Source organism: Halichondria panicea, chromosome 13 (assembly GCF_963675165.1).
Source record: "Halichondria panicea chromosome 13, odHalPani1.1, whole genome shotgun sequence".
In the NCBI taxonomy this organism is placed as follows: Eukaryota; Metazoa; Porifera; class Demospongiae; order Suberitida; family Halichondriidae; genus Halichondria; species Halichondria panicea.
The window spans coordinates 3,360,219-3,380,138 of NC_087389.1; the positions used below are offsets into that span (position 1 = coordinate 3,360,219).

The 19,920-nt window shown below is 39.8% G+C and overlaps 4 protein-coding genes across 6 annotated transcripts; 2 read left to right on the top strand and 2 right to left on the bottom strand.

Moving 5' to 3' along the window:
* Position 1: 1 nt before the first annotated feature.
* On the top strand, positions 2 to 12,953 carry LOC135346677 (28S rRNA (cytosine-C(5))-methyltransferase-like). 3 transcript variants are annotated; one of them, XM_064544370.1, is made up of 10 exons: positions 3 to 280; positions 1,915 to 1,973; positions 2,084 to 2,243; positions 5,243 to 5,544; positions 5,672 to 5,787; positions 6,183 to 6,291; positions 9,375 to 9,470; positions 9,573 to 9,692; positions 10,654 to 10,762; positions 12,379 to 12,953. In XM_064544370.1, exons 1-10 carry the CDS (start codon positions 136 to 138, stop codon positions 12,588 to 12,590), a joined length of 1,428 nt encoding a protein of 475 aa, XP_064400440.1. In that variant the 5' UTR covers positions 3 to 135; the 3' UTR covers positions 12,591 to 12,953. The 3 variants fall into 3 exon arrangements, with proteins under 3 accessions (XP_064400442.1, XP_064400440.1, XP_064400441.1); XM_064544372.1 differs by lacking the exon at positions 10,654 to 10,762 and having other exon boundaries at positions 2 to 280; positions 12,379 to 12,511; XM_064544371.1 differs by lacking the exons at positions 9,375 to 9,470; positions 9,573 to 9,692.
* Positions 12,538 to 17,237, bottom strand: LOC135346675 (F-box and WD repeat domain-containing 11-A-like). Its single transcript, XM_064544368.1, has 15 exons — positions 16,209 to 17,237; positions 16,088 to 16,153; positions 15,897 to 16,041; positions 15,756 to 15,840; positions 15,617 to 15,695; positions 15,471 to 15,561; positions 15,342 to 15,406; positions 13,899 to 14,024; positions 13,673 to 13,765; positions 13,524 to 13,612; positions 13,393 to 13,471; positions 13,201 to 13,344; positions 12,923 to 12,975; positions 12,817 to 12,874; positions 12,538 to 12,758 (listed from the first exon to the last, which is right to left on the bottom strand). Exons 1-15 carry the CDS (start codon positions 17,235 to 17,237, stop codon positions 12,615 to 12,617), a joined length of 2,346 nt encoding a protein of 781 aa, XP_064400438.1. The 3' UTR covers positions 12,538 to 12,614.
* Positions 17,238 to 17,389: 152 nt separating this feature from the next.
* Positions 17,390 to 19,204, top strand: LOC135346680 (ras-related protein Rap-1b). Its single transcript, XM_064544374.1, has 8 exons — positions 17,390 to 17,547; positions 17,864 to 17,929; positions 17,989 to 18,057; positions 18,118 to 18,174; positions 18,446 to 18,586; positions 18,647 to 18,744; positions 18,797 to 18,842; positions 18,927 to 19,204. The coding sequence occupies exons 2-8, from the start codon at positions 17,873 to 17,875 to the stop codon at positions 19,011 to 19,013; spliced, it is 555 nt and encodes a 184-aa protein (XP_064400444.1). The 5' UTR covers positions 17,390 to 17,547; positions 17,864 to 17,872; the 3' UTR covers positions 19,014 to 19,204.
* Positions 19,194 to 19,883, bottom strand: LOC135346679 (rRNA N6-adenosine-methyltransferase METTL5-like). Its single transcript, XM_064544373.1, has one exon. The coding sequence runs from the start codon at positions 19,881 to 19,883 to the stop codon at positions 19,230 to 19,232; it is 654 nt and encodes a 217-aa protein (XP_064400443.1). The 3' UTR covers positions 19,194 to 19,229.
* Between the last annotated feature and the right edge of the window lie 37 nt (positions 19,884 to 19,920).

The following is a 19,920-nucleotide window of genomic DNA, read 5'->3' on the forward strand; positions in this document are numbered from 1 at the left end:
GAAAATGTTGGGGTGCTATAATTAAAAAGAATGCAGTACAGTGACTGTGTGCGTGTACGTGTACATGTACATAGTCGAGTCTTGCAAGCGAGCGCGCCAGATCAGACAAGACTAGACTAGACCAGCAGAGTCAAAATGGACAGGGTGTATAAAGAAACTGCAGTAATTCTGAAAAAGCTGGAAGGAAAGCATGGATCATTGCAGTCTTTAGTGTTCACTTCTAAGAATGCTTGCTCCGTGAAGAAGAAGTTGTTTGCACTAGCATCACAAACAATGAAATGTAAGTATTATAATAATTATATATATATATAGATAGCGCGACGTATTTTTAGGAGTCACTACCGTAGTTGATGTAATTACAGCACCCTAATTACACTTTCAAATATTAAATCCGAGCATAGATACAGGATCTAGGAAGAGAGGGATTGGCAACAAAAGCGCCTCGAATAGCCATCCGTGTTTTCCTGCGGTGTAATTGAAGCCGTCTACTTCAACTTTGGCCAAAGACACAAAAAAGATTGTCTTACTGACTGTCAGTATAGCTTAGTTCAATCATAGATTGAAGAGTTAAAGGGATAGGAAACGGTTGGTATCTCGAGTAACATCCGCGCTACGCTGCGGTTTAATCGAGGCCATATCTATTTCTACACTCAGTGCATAATAAACTACAAGTAACTGTGCTTAGTCCGTGCAACTCACTTATATTTCAAGGTATATACCTATTGTAGCAGTCAAAACCATCGCATGTACCTCTAGCTACTTCACAACAATCGAAATTATGTTTTGTCATCTCTAAATGATAGCTACGAGCAAGGGGTATCGAATCGAAGTTTGGGGGGCTTGGAAAGGTCTGTATTTACTGTAACAGCCATAAAAGGTTGTTTTACCGAGTTTGGTGGAGGAAACACGGATGACTCGTAGCTCTATATTGATTTTATGTGTAGCTTATGTGCGCACGTGGTCCATTGCCAATCCCAATCCCTCTCTTCCTGTATCTATGATCCAAGCCGACGCTAAATTATGGTGGCGATTATGCACTACAGCTAGGGCCACTCCAACTTAGATCCCGCCCTGGATTATTTTGATGAGGGCAACCTCCTCATACCATTATTATGAGGCTTGGATTCGAGGCTAAGATGATGGCATAATTATATGTAACTAATAAAAAGGAGTAAAAATGTGGTAGCATGCGACTCAGGACGGGAAATTAAAGTTGGAGTGGCCTATAGTCTACTGTAGAGTGCATGCAATCTCATACATTGTAACTATGCAGGTGGATCTACGGTTTGATTATTTTTATCTCTGGCTGAATCTTGATAGCCTCTCACAGCCTCTCCTTTTTCTGTTCTAAGAAAGAAGGAAATCTTTCCCTGTTTCTCCAATTTCTCCCATATTTTTTCTTATTGACAAAAAACAAAAAAAGGCGAGACTGCGAAGGGCTAGAATCAATATTATATATGGTACAGCTATGCATAAAGGCAAAAAAAAGTGTAAAGGCAACTACATCATAATTATAAGTACTCCTTTTTATAAATGCCAGAAAGCTTTATTAAGACCTGAAAAATTGCGCTCAGTATGATGACATAATTATTATGTGTCTGGCCCTTATATGAGTAATAAAAGAGAGCTTCACTGGCAGAAAACGACAGCCATTATTTTGTGCAGATACAGCTTTTCTACAAACTGCGCACCAATGTGCTAGAACACTCAATTCAGAGTGTTTTTGAAACTTGTGTATTATCAGCACTCATAACAAGAACGGGCAAGATAAATTGTGCTTGGCTCCGCCTAATGTAAAAAGTTAAACCTTGCCAGTAAGCGCTTGTTACCCGTACTGACTGTTAGAACCATACTATAATCATATTAAAATAAACAATCAAACTGTTTGTAAACTTATTTCCTTCCATCGCTTAGATAAGTCGCCAATACTAGAGGCAATGAAGGAGTGTTCGTTGCCTGGTAATGCTCCAAAGGTAAATATTTTTGTTCGTTATCTGTGAGTCTTAGCGTTGTTTTTTGTTTTCCATTAAAAAAAAAAATTCTTGTATTTACTAATGTACTATTCCATATTCTTTATTTACAGATAGGTCGTCATCTCTGCATGATTCTTGTGTACGATCTTGTCTTTGGTAAAGGGATTCAGTGTGGAGGACCACTCAAGCGTTTTATGATGGAAAACAAAGAAAAACTGAAGTCAGCGTTGTCTAATCAAGACCGTGTAAATAGTGAATGTTCTAGACCAGGTATGTGTAATAATTAAATGCATCCATGCACATATAAATTATTGTAAATTGCTTTATACATGTGGTGCTAAATGCCTCGGTACACATTTTCTTCTGCTTGTTACTGTGTTATGGAAGAGGTGATCATAGCCAGTGTAATAGCATGAAACCGAGTGTTTTATATACAAGCACAAGGGCGAAGGGCGAGTTGCCTGTACATTGCATAAAACATAAGGAAGGGTTCTCATACTATAATTGTGTTTTTTATCTCCATGCCTCGAGGCTACACAACTGTGTAATAAAACGCGGAAGGGACTGCGCGTGTGTATGACTTTTATTATACCCTTGTTACGTGATATACAGGGAAGAATGAATCATAAAATCGTTATGTGTGAGGATCGATGTAGTACGTAATTATAATTATTGTACTCTTGACGCTAATTGTTGTGTATACCGTATAGCAGGTAACTCGAGAACGAAGCATTATTTGCAAATCCACGAATACCAATCACGACTAGATGCCTTTAAAACTCTTACTTGCAGTTCATTACCCGAGGCGTGCGTGGGCAGCCAGGGGTATAGTAGTCCGTTGGTTTGTTACCCGAGGCGTGCGTGGGCGGCCACGGTCTGTTGGTTTGTCTGTTTGTCACGAGTATATCTACTCACCTGGATGCCACAGCACTCACTGCGTTTACAGCATGGATAGCCTTCACACAACAATATCTCGGTTTATTAAGTAGTGGCAGATTTTTATGTTAAAGCTTTTTTTATCGAGCAGAAGCTTAAACAAGCTTGTGACTGGGTCTGCTTACCTGGATGTTCTAGCACTGCGTTTACAGCATGGGTAGCCTCCACACAACAAGTTAGTACTTTTGATAGTGGCAGCTTTCGGTGTTAAAGCTTCATGCATGCATTGTCGAGCAAAATGGGATCGGGTGGCTTATACGGCACCGGATGTGGAAACGCCCTAATTTTTGTTATTTTCCCTAAGCTAACTCGAACCCCTCCCCCTTCAAAATTACATCCGGTGCCGTATGTGCCACCTAGCTGACCCGCAAAATGTAGCCTAAACAGAAAACTTGTGAATTTACACATGGGTTATTTACAGCTAAAGTGACCTGTACCAGGAACAATGGAACAGGGTCACTAAAGTAGAAAGCTAGAATTATCTAGCTCCTGCTGTATTTGCAGCTGAAGTGATCCCGTACCAGGAAGCGAAAATTGTGTCTGGTTGTTGGCTGACTCTGGATCCTATACTCCAGCCTGGCAGGAGCCATACCTCTCTAAGTCTAAGACTCTAGGCTTCTTTGCTGTGATCCCAGTCCACAGTGCATATGTCTCATGTGACATGTATTGTACCACCAGACGAGGGTTTGCACTTTAGTGCTCTAGTTTGTTTGTTTGTGACGAGTGAATCTACTCATCTGGGTGCCATGGCACTGCGTTTACAACATGGATAGCCTTCGCACAACAAGTTATTAGTTTTAATAGTGGTAGATTTCTATGTTAAAGCCTCGTTGTCGAATATAAAAGCAAAGAAGCTTAAACTTGCATGTTGGCAGCTAGCTAACTGGCGTGCAGTTTTTATTCGAGGTACCCTACATATTTACAGCTGAATTGACCCCGTACCAGGGACAACAGAAAAAGGGTCACTACAATAGAAAGCTAGAATTGTGACTGGTTTTGTTGTCTCTTCTGTTAGCTAACTAACTCTGGGATCGGGATCATACTTCACAGACTGTGGCACAGTGCATATATCTATGTTCCACTAAAACTCTGTTCCCGAATGTTTCAGCATGCCTCCAGTCTGGTTGCTCCCTGAGTTGCTGTGCTATACAGCTCAGTCATACACTACATGCACTGCATTATATCACTCTTCTGGTTTCTTTATAATCATGTCACCAGCCGAGGGTTTGCACGTTGTGCTCTAGTTGATCCTTGAGCAGTCTACACATACAGACACACACACACACACTACGGAAAATACCATATACCTCGCTTGCGCATGCGCACCGAGCCATCAGATAGATTTCTGTTTTCATTAATTTTAGCTCCTCTAGCTTCTATATGACTGTGCGTGCGGTTCATTGTCAATATTGTATTGTAACATACATTTTACAAAGCAAAACATTGCGAGAGGCATTAGCATAGCGCAGCTTGTATCACTCGTTACTAGAGTACAGTGATGTTGTTGGCAGGCAATGAAAAATCTAGACACTAGTTGATAAGATCTGCATGGGCAGTACATGGGAAAAGTGCCTCAGAGGAGGTATACTATGGGACTCAGTATGCCTGCAACTTACTTCCAATTACTTGACAACGGAATACTAGATACACTAGAGTGTACTTAGTATTCCGTTGTCAAGTAATTGTATTGTAGTCAAGCCTCGAGGGCAAGGTTTGCGCATGCGCACTAGTACCTATAGACACTGTTTTGTCGGTGTCCATGTGATTTAGAAGCCCTCAGCCATTTTAGTACCCTCACTACGCTCGGGATACTAAATCATTTGTCTTTGGACTTCTAAATCCCATAGACTCCTCCGAAAGGGTGTCTAACTATCACGTAGAACCTTGATTGTCTGGCTCTCGATTATCTAGGCTGGAAAACTGAATAGTCGGATAAGTGAATCGATACACCACGCTTCAATCTAATTGAAATAGAACAACGAACTGCAACACCAGTTTGGCACCAATTTTTGCGCCACTGGAAAATCATACTCAAACAGAAACTTTGTGAGAACAGATGATATGCTACGAACGATTCTTAATAGTATAAAACGTGATAGAAACCTATAGAAGCTGTTAACTGTATACTCGCACCGCAACTACACATACACACTGTCAGTTTCTGTGTTTGTCTTGCGGCTACGCCCCAAGGTATAACAATGTGCCTGCAATGTATCTGCTAAGTGTCGTTCAGTGCGGACAGCCGACATCCATGCATACGTATGTGAATGTTTGAGCTATGCATGTATAATTTATATAGTGTTACTTATAAATTGAACCTGTTTTTTCTGTAGTTGTTCTTCCGAAGTACGCACGAGTAAATTTGCTGAAAGTTTCCGTTGAAAAAGTCATTGACTTGTTGAAGGATATCAATTACAACATAGTGAGCAGAGAAGATTTCTTGGAACATTTCAAAAGTTGTTCGTTGCCAAAACAATTGGCACAGACTAAGAAGTTGTCACATGCTGATGAATGTTGCTCTCACAATATATTTTGCAAAGATTCTCTTTTGGATGATGTGCTTATGTTCTGCCCTTCATCATCTCTCACCTCGACTCAACTGTATGCTACCTCTCACTTGATATTGCAAGATAAGGTAGAGAAATTACCAAGCGATACCATTCAGCTACAGTCATTCCTTTTGTCTTCACATATTAACTGGCCCTGTATGTAATTAAGCCTACATAAATTATGAGTTCACGACTTTGTGTTGTTTGCTACAGGCTTCTTGTCTCCCTGCATATCTGCTGGCCCCACCGCCTGGTGGTGTTGTAATTGATGCCTGTGCAGCACCAGGAAATAAGACCACACACTTGGCAAGTCTATTGAGCAACTCAGGGTGAGATATGAGATTAGCGTGGTTAAGCGTAAGGATAATGTTAAGTGTGTTAATGACTTCTGTTGGATCTAGGATCTAGCGGTTTGTTCATAGTAGCATGTATATTTAAATAACGTAACTATTATAATTCTAATATAATTATACATTACAGGTACAACGTAGTTCATACGGTGTACACAACAATAATTATAATGATTCAAAGTTCCAATGTGCTAAGGGGGAGGGTCTGCGGGTCCATTGTGCCCATTACCGAGGCCGCATTCCCACGCTGTACTGAGACTGATAGCCTTTGCAGTAGGTGCCAAGAATACCTTTAGCAATACGAAATAATGATTGTATTGGCTGTGACCCCTAATTGCTAATGCAGTACAATGCACATGTTGTTTGTTGTGCAGAACAATTTACTCTTTTGACAAGGATAGGCGAAGGTACAGTACGCTAGTCAAAATGGTGGAAAAATCTGGATCGACATGTGTAAAGCCACAATGTCAAGACTTTTTGAAGGCAAGTATAGTTATGCAATTTTAAGTTCACCCGTCCCGGGATGCGTACGGAAATGTAATCATGTGTTTGTGCAGAAAATTAAGGTACTTAGTTTTGCTGACTAAAGAATTGTCAGCATGCGGAGCAATCAGAAACTGCCTTTTAGGTCATTATAAGTTCATTTTACATGAGATATTCACATACATCAAAAACGCTGATCATCTGTGCACTGATGAGATGAGCAGAATTAATATGCTTTGTGAAAATCACATATTTATGTGACTGTCTGACATGCGTAGTAACGTCAAAATACCTCGTGACATGATTAGTATACCTAGTGTATGCAGTGCTACTAATTAAGTTACCATAATTATAGGCATCCAGCATTTGCAACACCACTCCTCTCTTAGGGACTGCTCTTCATGTATAGTACAACTGCAAACACCTTACAGTTTCTGTGAGAACCAGTAAAACCTAGTTTAGCCTCGTTCCCAGCCGAGTTATCTCTAAAATAACGCTATTTTTCAACTTCGTTCTATTAAAAACATATCGGCCCAGGCTACACCTGGTTATGTTCTGGTCCAGGAATTTCACGGACAGATAATTAACCATAAATGGCGTGCACGCCCACAATCAGTCACCAAGACGTAGGCGTACAGCAACTCTGATGGTGTTATCATCCATCCTTAGGCCTAGCGAAGAAATAGGCAGCACATCTAGCCAGGTACCCGTCTCCTTCACTCTGGAAGCGGGCACGAGCTCTGGGATCTGGCGCATCTGCCAAAAGCCCTTCTGCCGTATTTGATGCCTTTAATTGTATATTTTTTGTGAATTTTTCGGACAACGAAGCTTTAACATCAAACTAATAAATGGATTGAGGCTCGCTATTGTTAGTTAAAATATTGTACTGTTGATTCTTCAATCTTACCATTTCATTTTTAGTTGTGCTGAACATGACAAGCTATTATAGCTCTTATCATTTCTGAGCAACTTAATGCATATACATGAATGTATGTACAATGACTGATGATCATAATTATCATAATTATGACAGATCCAGAATACTTGCAGCAGCTAGTGCACATAGAACTCCAGTACATGTAGATCCTTTGAATCATGCCTGGCGTGCGCATGCGCAAGCGAGGTATACAGTAAACTACTAGTGTGTGTGTTTGCGTGATTGCGTGCGTGCTCAGAAATACACATGATCATGCAATTTACTAACGTTTACCAAAGATGAACAAAGAGAGTTGAATTGAAAATGCCTTGCGTGGTCCATGATGGCATTTTCAACGTGTGTCGCTGATTTTAAGTATGTACAGTGAATATTAATACCCACGAATTTAATTATCGCATGCATGCATGCATATTGGTATTCAGCGAAATTAAATTTGCGAAAACCTTTCTTAACAGTCATTTCGCGAAACTTTATACCCTCGAAACATAATTATACCCGCTTATCGGTACCCGTACATTATGGGTTATTATGCCTCGGTGCGCATGCGCAAGCAAGATATACGGTAGTGTGTGTGTCTGTGTCTGTGTAGACTGCTACAGCTGCTCAAGAATGAATCAAGTGCAAGTAAGAGTTTCTATAGGCTTCTAGTCATGTTTACTTGGATTTAAATTCGTGGATTTGCAAAATAATGCTTCGTTCTCGAGTTATACCTACTTGGAATGTCATTGCAGCCTTTTCAGAAGAGCACGTAGCCAAACTTGTTTACCGAGTGTTACTACTCTACTTAGTAGTTAGCTCTGCACTAGAACGCTAGCTATTGGTAGCTGCAAGAGTGAGAAGAGAGCTGCAAGGCTCTGCTGATGGCAGCCATTAATTTTAGACTTGAACTTCAGCATCGATCGTTTTTAACAACAATCATGGTCAATCATTACCCACTCTTTGAGTTTTGCATTGCAGCATCCATTATGGGTATAAAGTTCAGCTATTAGTAGCTTTATGTTATGTAGCTTTGGCATCTCCACCGAGGCATCAGCACCTGCGGTGCTTTCATAGTATTTTTTGCTTTTATTCTGAGTAAACAATGAGCAATGCAGAAATGAAAGCTTCGCGGGTGCTGATGCCTCAGTGGAGGTGTCAAAACTACATAACATAAAGCTACTAAGCTACTACACCTCATTGAACATTTTTGCATTAATTAATTTTGCTGCATGCAGGCAAAATCCAGAATCACAGGGAAACTCAAAGAGTGTGTAATGATCGACCACGATTGTTAAAAACGATCGATGCCAAAAGTTCAAGTCTAAAAGTAATGGCTGCATCAGCAGAGCCTTGCAGCTACCAATAGCTAGCGTTCTAGTGCAAAGCTAACTACTAAGTAGAGTAGCAACAGGTGAACAGGTTTTGCTACGCACTTTTCTGAAAAGGCTGCAATTATGGCATAAGAGAAGCAGTATGTACTGGACCTCATGCTAATATCAACCATAAAACAACCAACATGTACCACTGAGTCCTTTTTGGTGTTTGAGCCAACTGAACCACCCTACTTTCCCCTAATTTTCACACAAAATGTTTTTTGCACTTGTTTGTACACTTTCCCTCAATTAGTAGGTGTGATAGGTTGATACATCGAATGAGTGTCATTGCCACATTTTACTATGCTATATACATGTAGTTAATGAAATCGCGGGTGTGACCATGATTGTTGCTAATTAATAATGGCTGAACAATGCAGATTTGAAGATCTTTTTTCACTCTTGCAGCTAACGTTCTAGTGCAGATTTAACTCCTAAGTCTAAATTTGTCTACACACAAGTCAGCAATGGCCTTTAAAGTAGCCACTCGAGAACAATAAAACATTAATTTGCAAATCCACAAATTTTAATCCGAACATGGCTACAAATCAAGAGAAACTCTTACTTGCACTTCATATATCATTGAGCAACTTAGCAGTCGATGAGACAGACGCACGGTCAGTTTACTGCCGTTATATACACCCGGAGGCATAATCATTTATACCTTAGGTTTGTGCCATGAAGCTTTTACCGAGTCAGCGGCACCTGCGCGATACATGCTTTCATTGGATTAAGCTATAGCTGGATTATGTGTATTGGGGCCGTCGCTTTTTTGGTTATTATCTTCACTACAGGTGAATCCGTCAGACTATTTGGACGTGACACACATCCTTGTTGATCCCTCTTGCTCTGGGTCTGGAATTTTCAGTCGCATTGATTTTGATTCCAAGGTACACAATTGTACACAAGGGCAATGCATGTGTGTGTGTGTGCAGTTCTACTATAAACTACATTGTACGAGTTTAAATGTGTGTGGGTGTTTTACCATGCAGAAACCAGACATGGGTCGTCTTCAGTCTCTGTCTTCTTTCCAGAAGCGTATCTTAAAGCATGCTTTATCATTCCCAAGCGTGAAAAAAGTGGTGTATTCTACTTGTTCAGTTCATTGTGAAGTAAGTGATGGATTATTATGCCCCAGTTACACGTGCGCAGCGAAGTATACGGTAGTGTGTTTGTGTGTACACTGCTAGAGCTGCTCACTGATCAAATGAAGTTCAAGTAAGAGTTTCTATAGGCTTCTAGTAAAGCATTTCTTGGATTGGATTTGCCAAATATAATGCTTCGTTCTCGTGTTATCTTTAAAGGTCTCCAGCAATCATGGTCAATCAATCGAATCATTTCCCTCTCTTTGAGTTTCCCCGGCCCGTGATTATGCCTGCAAGCAGCAAATGTAAAAATGTATATCATGATAATCATATTATCGTGTGTGTAATTAGGTGTAATTAGCTATAGGCTAGTAGCGTCATGTACATGCAACTCTGACACATCCACCGAGGTATCAGCCCGGGGTGCTTTCATTATGCCTTGGTGCGCATGCGCAAGCAATGCATACAGTAGTGTGTTTGTGTGTCTGTGTATGTAGACTGCTACAGCTGCTCAAGGATCAATGAAGTACAAGTAAGAGTTTCTATAGGCATGTTTTCTTGGATTTAATTCATGGATTTGCAAAATAATGCTTTGTTCTCGAGTTATCCCTAGTTTTGCTTACTTGGAATGCCATTGCAGCCTTTTCAGAAGAGTGCGTAGCAAAACTTGTTCACTACTCTACTTAGTAGTTAGCTCTGCATGCACTATAACACTAGCTATTGGTAGCTGCAAGAGTGAGAAGAGAGCTGCAAGGCTCTGCTGATGGAAGCCATTAATTTTAGACTTGAACTTTGGCATTGATCGTTTTTAACAACAATGATGGTCGATCATTACCCACGCTTTGAGTTTGCATGCAGCAAAATAAAAGTGTTCATCAAAATTCGTGATAATTATAATGTGTTTATAAAAGCAATTAGTAGCTTTATGTTACGTAGCTTTGGCATCTCCACCGTTGTTTTTAGTATAATTATTATCATTATATTTCAGGAGAATGAACATGTAATTGAAGACGCATTAAGTTGTTTTGAAGATGATTTTGAGCTAATTGATTGTCTCCAAGACTGGGACAGAAGGGGAGAAACATCTTTCGCAGTAGGTAAAAGAATTCAACAATCAATCATACCCAGCTGAGAATAATGGCAATTTGTAACTGTAACGTTTATCAAGAGTAGATAAGCGTATCTACTCTTGTGTTTATCTACAGCAGAAGAAGGTACTACTGTATATCGGGTTTCAAATGCGATATTTTTCGATTGCGTTTACATAAATCGATTGCAATGAAAAGAAACGCAAGGAGTGGACATGCGCATGCAATTTCCCATGCGTTGCATTCAATTCGCAATAGTTAGAAACGCAATCTTGCTTGTAACAGTACGTGTTATTCGCAATCGAGTAACCTTGCATTTGAAAACCAATAATTAGTAGCTTAAAGCACCCAGAATTTGTAGTTTTAAATCTGGTTTACTATACAGAGTTTTGCAGAACCCAACTGTGGCAATGCAGAAAGGCTAACATTATTGACTACTGATCATGGCTGGACTAGTTATGAGAACAAGGCGTAGCCTCATTATGACTAACTCCAATTTATATCCGTCTACTCGCTGACGTCCTTAAGGGAGAGCATATAATTATCTTAAACGTGGATTTAGTTCGAGGCACACTATCCTGTTAGTTTTCATGGGAAGACTTCAGGATTCTTTGATGACTCTGCTGTGATCTTAGTCCCATTGCATTTCTGCATGCATGACCACAGTCCACAACCGTTTTCAAAGCTTTGTCGTATATCGACTAATATTGCTACAGCTGACTGCATAGCGTTTACATCTGACTGTAAAATTAGCTAGAATAATTAGTTTTCATGATATTGTTACAGCTGCATTCACATCTGACTGTAAAGATTTTAGCGTGCGTCTAATTAGTTCGTTTTATTGCTTGCCACTGTTAGTATAATATATATATATATAATTATATATAGGTGGTTGTTTTAATGGCCTCTCACAATTGTGTCCCGTAATAGCCTGACATTTTCGAGGTACTTTATGCTGTTCACGAGGGTCAATGTCATATCCACGTTACTATGCTATGATATAGTACTGTCAAGGATATGAAACGTTCCGGATTCTGGTATATTAATTCTCCTAGATATCGTCGCGAAAATTACCGCTACATATAATATGGTATACAGTAGACTCTCGTTAATCCGGCCACCCTTGGGACCATGCAGCTTGGCCGAAATAGCGAGGTGGCCGTACTTCAGATAATTAGCCGCGGCTTAAAAAGACCTTACCTCGAATCTAATCACTGATTTGCGGTTCTTGTTTTGAGGATAATGAAAGATAATGAATCATTCTGCTCTTTATTTAAGTGTAATCCAATTTTATTTACTAAACCACACCCAAAACATCATATCCGGCCGTAATACACATTATAAAATTACATTGAAAACGTTATTTGGGACAGCCAGCACTGGCCGGTAAACGGAATAGCGAGTGGCCGTACTTCAGGGTGAGTTTTGTGCAGTAAACATAGAGGTAGCATTCCGTGCCAAGCCAAATGGCTGGTATATCGAGGTGGCCGTACTTCAGGGTGCCGGAATAGCGAGAGTCTACTGTAATTATAATTCTTCATGATCATGTTGTGCAGCTTATAATTTACGTTAAAATTATTATTACTAGTTTGCATTTTCAGTCCAACCCATTTTTATATTTGCAGGTTCTTGTTGCATACGGATGTGCAGTGATGATCTAACTAATGGTTTCTTTGTTGCTGTGTTCAACCGAAAATTGAATACAAGTGTTAAAACAAAGTCACAAACATTTGAGCAGAAGAAACAATTGGAAAGCCCCATCCCCAAACAAATCTGTGCATCAGTGAGGAAACGCAAGAAAAATAAAAAGGGAAAACATCCAGTTACAAAAAAATAGGTGTTACAGAAACTCTAATCGTATTTAGCATGCTGAGAAGTCCCACAATTTTACAGTTCGATCATAGGAACCTGAAACAATAACTTTGTCATTGAACTGCAGACATGTGACGCCATCAGTATGGGACTTTAAAGTCAGCAGTCGATTGCCCGTGTGAACACTCCATACCTGTGGTTGATGTATAAAATTATAGAAGGCAGTTTAATCATGTAATTCTATATCTTGCCTTCATTGTCTTGTCGTCGGCTGCACTAATTATTTTCCAGTTGTCAGCTTGTAAGTGTCTGAAAAAAGTTTAATTGTTGTGTGTGCTCACACGCTTATTAAATCACCTTATTACTCCTGTATGTCCTTCAGAACGAATCCAATCCATAGTTCGAACACACTACTCAGTGAAATAAAATATACTATTAAATTTTCAGGAGTAAGGAAATAATTGAACATAACATGCTCGAGTAACTGTATGCTAGCACTATGTTGATACCGTATAGCGGGTAATTTCCCTCATTCGTGGGGAAAATATTCGTGCATGCTCTGGGATTCAAATCTCCCCCCTCCCCGAAAATTATCTGCTGTACATTGGTATAATTAGTTACAGCAGTGCATATACCTGTCCATCGTTAAAATTCCATATTTTAATCAATGTATCCAGTGCTCCACTAATGATTTTGGTTTTGTCAAACTGCACACAGGTCACAGCTGCTTGATGACCATGTAGTGTGAGTTTGCATACTCCAGATGATAAAGACCACACCTTTTACTGACATAGTGTTTGGGATTACATTTTGTATGATTACAATACCTTGATTGTCATATCTTTTGAGCCAGACACAACATTATCCTCAGCAAACTGTAAACATAGCACTGCATCAGTGTGCCCTCTAAAAAGGTAACGGTGTACTTACAGTAAGCAACCTGAATGTATAGAGTCACCTAAGAGTCTTTGTGCACTGTCCCGTTATGATATCCCAAACTTTCAACGTTAAGTCATACGACCCGCTAATTACCTTATCATCATCAGCCTGTAATAAAGTGTGATCGTCTTCCATATTAATACATTCCATTCCAATAATTCTTAGCACCTGTAAACACCGCACTGTGTGTTGATGGCCAACCATGGTAGCTCGACAAGCTGCACCAACCCAACCAACTTTGTCTGTTGATAAATCCCACACCTGAATTTAAAGCAATAATTATGTCTAATAGTAATCGGTGTCAATATCGTTATGATGTTGCAAAGAAGATGCATGTGCTTGTGTTACATTAACACATTGCTCAATGTGATTTTTGAAAAAAAAATAATAATACCTTGATTGTTCTGTCAGCAGACCCGCTAACCAAGCGGTTGCTGTGAAGATGAAGGCAACGAACTGTTCCAGAATGACCAGCCAATGTTAACGCAGCCCAGGCAGTATTTGTGCGGCGGTTCCAAACCTGTAATCGAGAATTGTTACTTTGTGCACAGTGTTTGTGCAGAAGTATCAGTAGTTCGACACTCTTCTCGCACTCTTGATATTACTGTGGCCAGCTGCTAGCTAGAATAGTATTTTATCTCATGGGATCCTACTCCATGCAGGAGCCATACTAGCTTCTCTGAGTCTGAGACTCCAGGCTTCTTTGCTGTGATCCTAGGCTACAGTGCATATCAGCTAGCTAACTACACAGAGCCTTTATCTTTCTCTCCAATACAGTGAGTCTTGTGAGCTCTCTCTTCGTTTTCTTTGCAGTGGCCATTGCAATTCAGAGAGAGGTAATGAGCAGTTTATTAATAAGCTGATTTCAGCAAATCAAGTAAGATTGCGCACGCACAATATTCTATTGACAGCCCCTCCTCTTTTTCAGTTTGCCATTTTGTCCGGATTTGCGAGGTTTCGGAGTAAAGGGGTCTAGGTTAGCGAGGTTCTACTGTATACACATGTAGGGTCGGGATGCATGGTTTGCGCTTCAGTCATGAAAATTAAGATAATTACGGAACACAATTATTTAGTAAACTGACTATTACACGGTATAATTTACTAAGGTTTTACGTTCGTAGTACGATTACCTATATTCTGGGTAATTTGAAGGGCATGCACACTATCACCCATGCAATAGGTCGATAGTCGATAGTCCTCTTTTCGACCTAGTGTTCAATTAGAAAAAGTCGGGCCAGGAACGAGGCTAGATGCTTGCAAGATCACGCGTGGTCGACATCGTTTTGAGATTTGTAGTAGTTGTTCACTTCATCATACATATTCGAGGGCAAGCAGAACCACATAATTATTAACTTTTTCACCAAACCACTGAGAATTGTGAGACTATTATAATAAACTACAAATGCTCAAACTCTTCTTTCAATGTGGGTGTATCAATGTGGGGAGTCGTGTAAGAAATTTATAACAGAAGCCTTAGGGAATGGATGTATTTCGCGAGGATATACGGTGCTATATATATATATGTAAACAGAATGGGGATTTTAGTGTGCCAATAGTACAATAGAGAGAGAGTATAGAACGTGTATATACGCATACTGTACATGTTCATCAGATGTATGCGGACACTAACTTGAATTCCTGTACTTGTCATGGGCTTGCAATTTGAACACTCACCAATCCAAGTGCCCGTGACACAATCTTGATAGATTACATAATTATCACACACTTGGACTGGTCAGTGTGCAAATTCCAAGCCCATGATAGATACAGGAAGTTACGTTATGCCTACGCTCGATACTCTTCTCTATTATACACTCCTGCCGCTACTGTACTATACCTTGATTGTCTTATCCCATGAACCACTAACAATTCTGAAGTCATCAAACTGTATGCAAGAGATTCCTGGGAGAAATATGAATGGTTGACAAAAGGTTGTTAATAAGAACACATGCACATGTACATGTACCTTGTGTGTGACCTTCAAATGTCCGCACTGTACAGTAACCTTTGAGCCAATTTCTTTTTAGTCTAAACTTTTCAGCAAACACAGATTTCCACTGTAATTAACGTTGATTCATTTACGGATAAAGAAGATAGTTACACATACACTACCTGAATAGTGCCATCTTGTGATACATGTGATTTTATCAATAATGATTCTCCAAATGAAGACAGCTGCCATTGATTGAGCCTACAGAAAAAGATCGCATATGAGTAGGTACAGCATGAGAAAAGCCCACATGCAGCTTACTTGCATAGGTTCATCCACAATTTTTTCTGGGTGGTGATCATCTGATACCACCTACAACTGACCTGACTTGCTCTGCAAAGGCTAACTAAATTCGTATATAGATTATAGATAGATATGCATGGGCACAAGAATGAAGAATACCTGGATCTAGGTATCCTAAGACCTCTTCAGTGATATACGAAGGTAGCCATGACAAAAGATCCTGGCAGTTATGAGGACAACCCATGTGTAAGATGGGCTCCATTTGAAGCGATAAAAAGTGCATTTGTGCACAATCGCTTCGATCCTAAAAACGTTATCTTGTAAATATCAACACAAACTAAAGAACATACCACCAGCTTGAGAAGGAGCATGTTGCGCTGTTGATCATTAAATTCCTTAAACCAGGAAACAATTTTCTGTGAGGCAAGAGGTAAGATTACTCAGATATTCATGAGCCAACATCAGACTTACGTCAGTTTTTTGCTTGAAATCTACACCATCCACACCTTTTATGTAGTTTAAGCGGGGTCTTTCGGAAGATGATGCATATGATTTGTGGCTTTGAACACTAAATACACTTGACTTAGATCCAACAATCTCAGGTTCAGATGTTTTCAAATTACTTGTGAGCAGATCTGCAGGTACAATATTGGCTGGCTCTTGCCTGCACAATTGGCGGGGACTCATGTTTCTCTGAGCAGAAGTGTATTGACAAAGTCTATCTGGGTGCGCTCGATGTCTAGGCCAACTGTTGTGGTAAGACTGATCATGAGAAACTCTTAGTAGCGGAGATGACATTATTTTAGAATCATTATGTTGTTCATCGTACAAAATTTGGTTACCATCTGTTCGATTCATCTTCTTACTTTGTGTTGTATGTACATTGGGTAGGTGTTGGCTATAATCGTTGCCAGCGAAATTACAAGCAGTGCTATTGCAGCAGTCCAATACTTCTATTCGCTCTGAATGACTACCGCCACTGCTTAGAGTGGACATACACTCGTGACTGTCGTATCTGAACTGCACGCTCACTGAATCTGGAATTGATGATTGGCTCAAGCTTGAGAGACGGTCATACTCGATACGATTTTGACAAAGGTGATTATCACTGCTGGACAAAAAGCGATCATGTGCAAGATGGAGAGGGTGGGGTAACAAAGGCATATTTCCCTCTTTCCCACACTTTGAATTTATTGTTAAAGAATTCTGATCTGATGAGAACATTGCTCGACGTTTTGAAACACAGCCTCGAAGCGCTCTAAGCTCTTCTTGTGAAACATGGCTACTGGAGCCAGCTTCGAAAGACATTCTTCTACCTAACTCCTCACCTACACGTAGTTCAGTAGCATGATGACTAATCGCAGAAGATGTTGATGGTCGGGGTTTCTTAGAAAACCATGCTATCTTGTTCTTGACTTTAGATACATTTTCAGCACAAATAGATCCGGCAGGGAAGTAATTCGTGAAGTCAGAACAGCAATTCTCAGAAAATTCACACATGGCGCTTTGATCAAACAATTCGCTTTTCTCATAAAACGTACTCTGACCCGTCCCTACACGTACCGTGGCGGCATGACTCATGCTCTGACACGCTAAGTTGTGTGCTACTGAAATCTATTTTTAGTACACTGTTCTAAAAATACAATAATATATGCTTCTATATTTATCTGCCAATGGAAGCCGAGGTTTTGCGGTAACAACATAAAAGGATTTGGGTGTAACGTGACAGCAAAATTTAGACTGAAAGATACTGAGTTTACTGTGTAAGAAGAGCCCAAGGCAGAAAGACGTTCATACTTGTGATTCAGCCGTAAGTATTCTGCTTGGTCATTCATAGACCTTCCCTTGTGTACTACAGAAGACTAGATCTAGGCCATGTATACAACCAGGCAGTAGTCTAGCTATAAAACTCGTGTTCACAGGGCTAAAATCCATTTATAAACTACAGAACCCCCTTAGGTGTTCAACTACAGAACAAGATTTACAGTATACCTGCTAAATTAAGATCAGAGATTCCACTATATTTTAATGTCTTTATTTAATAACTGGAATGTCTTGAAGGCTTGCCTTTTAAGGATATTATGTGGATGTACGTGTACACAACTTTTTGTGCCAATTTACTGTAGGTGTCAAGAATGCGTGAGTACAAGCTTGTGGTCCTTGGATCTGGGGGTGTTGGCAAAAGTGCACTGGTACGATTCATGTGTGTATGTGTAGTTGCCATTGTAAAATACGTTTTATTCAATATTAGACTGTACAATTTGTACAAGGGATCTTTGTTGAAAAGTACGACCCTACAATTGAAGACTCTTACAGAAAGGTAGGTAGTGGAATGGCTTGATGGTATTTCACAATAATGTATTGTTTTTTTGTTGTTCAGCAAGTTGAAGTAGATGGGGCACAGTGTATGTTGGAAATACTCGATACTGCTGGAACTGTAAGTTAGCATGAGTCAGGATTTCATCTAGGATAAAAAATTTGGGCACGCGTAAGCGCGTCGCAAAATGTTTGGCTATGCCCACTTTTATTGATTACGTCATGCTTAACGCATCACAGTAGATCTACCTTGTGGTACTAATACTAATTAATGTGATGATGTCATTATTCTACAACATTGTTGGGGGGAGTTTCACCCCTGCCCCCCCCCCCCCCACTAGATGAAACCCTGTGAGTGTGTTGAATATCTAACTATGAACTGTTATTTATAGGAACAATTTACTGCAATGCGTGACTTGTATATGAAGAATGGCCAGGGCTTTGTTCTTGTATACTCGATAACGTCTCAAGCAACCTTCAACGATCTTGCGGACCTCAGAGAACAAATCTTGAGGGTCAAAGACCAAGATGACGTGAGCATCTCGTTGTTAACACAGTAGTGTACTACGCTGAATGTGTTGTGTTTCATACAGGTGCCTATGGTTCTAGTGGGTAACAAATGTGATTTGGAAGATGAGAGGGTTGTTGGCAGAGACCAGGGACAAAATCTAGGAAAACAGTGGGGAAACTGGTTAGTGTTAACACTTGTTGTATAGCTCTATTAAAATTGTTTATACTTACAGTTCATTTATGGAGTCCTCTGCCAAATCAAAGATCAACGTATCTGAGGTGAATGTCTGTTTTAGTCCTACTGTACTCGTTATTGGTAGTCAAGTCCATTTTTACTTTTATGTCAATGTTCACTTTTTACAGATTTTCTATGACCTAGTAAGGCAGATCAACAGTAAAACTCCGGAGAAGCCTGAAAAAAAGAAGAAGCGGGGCTGTCTTGTACTGTAACTCCTTAAAGTAGCTGTGTTTAACAGATATTTCCAAGCACTAACAAGTGTTAAAAAGCATTTTCTGTTATTATGTATAATTACACCTCTGTAAAAAGAAACATTTACATGGACTTTTGATTTAGTTTTTGCGAGTGTATATGTTTTAGCTACATAATTATGTACAATTATTACATTAAAATTATGCCAACATGCAGTGAAAAATCACATAATCACATCATTGGTGACAAAAGCGCATCAAATCTACTAAAACTTCTTGCTCTTGCTTTTTATGGAACTTGTACATTCTGGGAATCGTGAAACGTTGACCAGCTATGCAAGTTTGTACTTTAATGTTCCAGCCCAACTTCTCCTTCCATTGCTCAGCTATAGTTCCCCAGTGGTGACGTGTAGATGATTTATGTACCGAGTACACAATATCAGCAAGTTCTAGTGCCTTAACCACAAACTTTTCGTCTACTTTTGGTTGCTTTTTTGTTCCAAAAGGGGGGTTCATGATAACCATATCGGAATGTGAAAAATCACTTTTTTCAATGTTTATAACATCGTTGTTCAGAAAAAATATTGTATCGTCATCTAATCCAACATCTTCCTTGTTTTCAATAGCAATGGATAGTGCTGAATCATCGATATCAACCCCTACAACTTTTGCTGCCGCGAGACGTACACAACCAAATCCTAGAATACCGCAACCACAGCCTAAGTCTAAAACGGTTTTACCGGCAATACCATCAGTAATATCAATGTAATGTAAAAGTTCAGCAGCAAACCGTGCAGGAGTCTGGTACTGCTCAAGTCTCACGTCTGGATTGGTGAATGATTTCAAACCTTCAAGATCATGTTCAATTCGTTTCAACCTTACAGTTGCCATTGCGAAGTAGATCTATGTACGTCGCTTGATCTTCGTC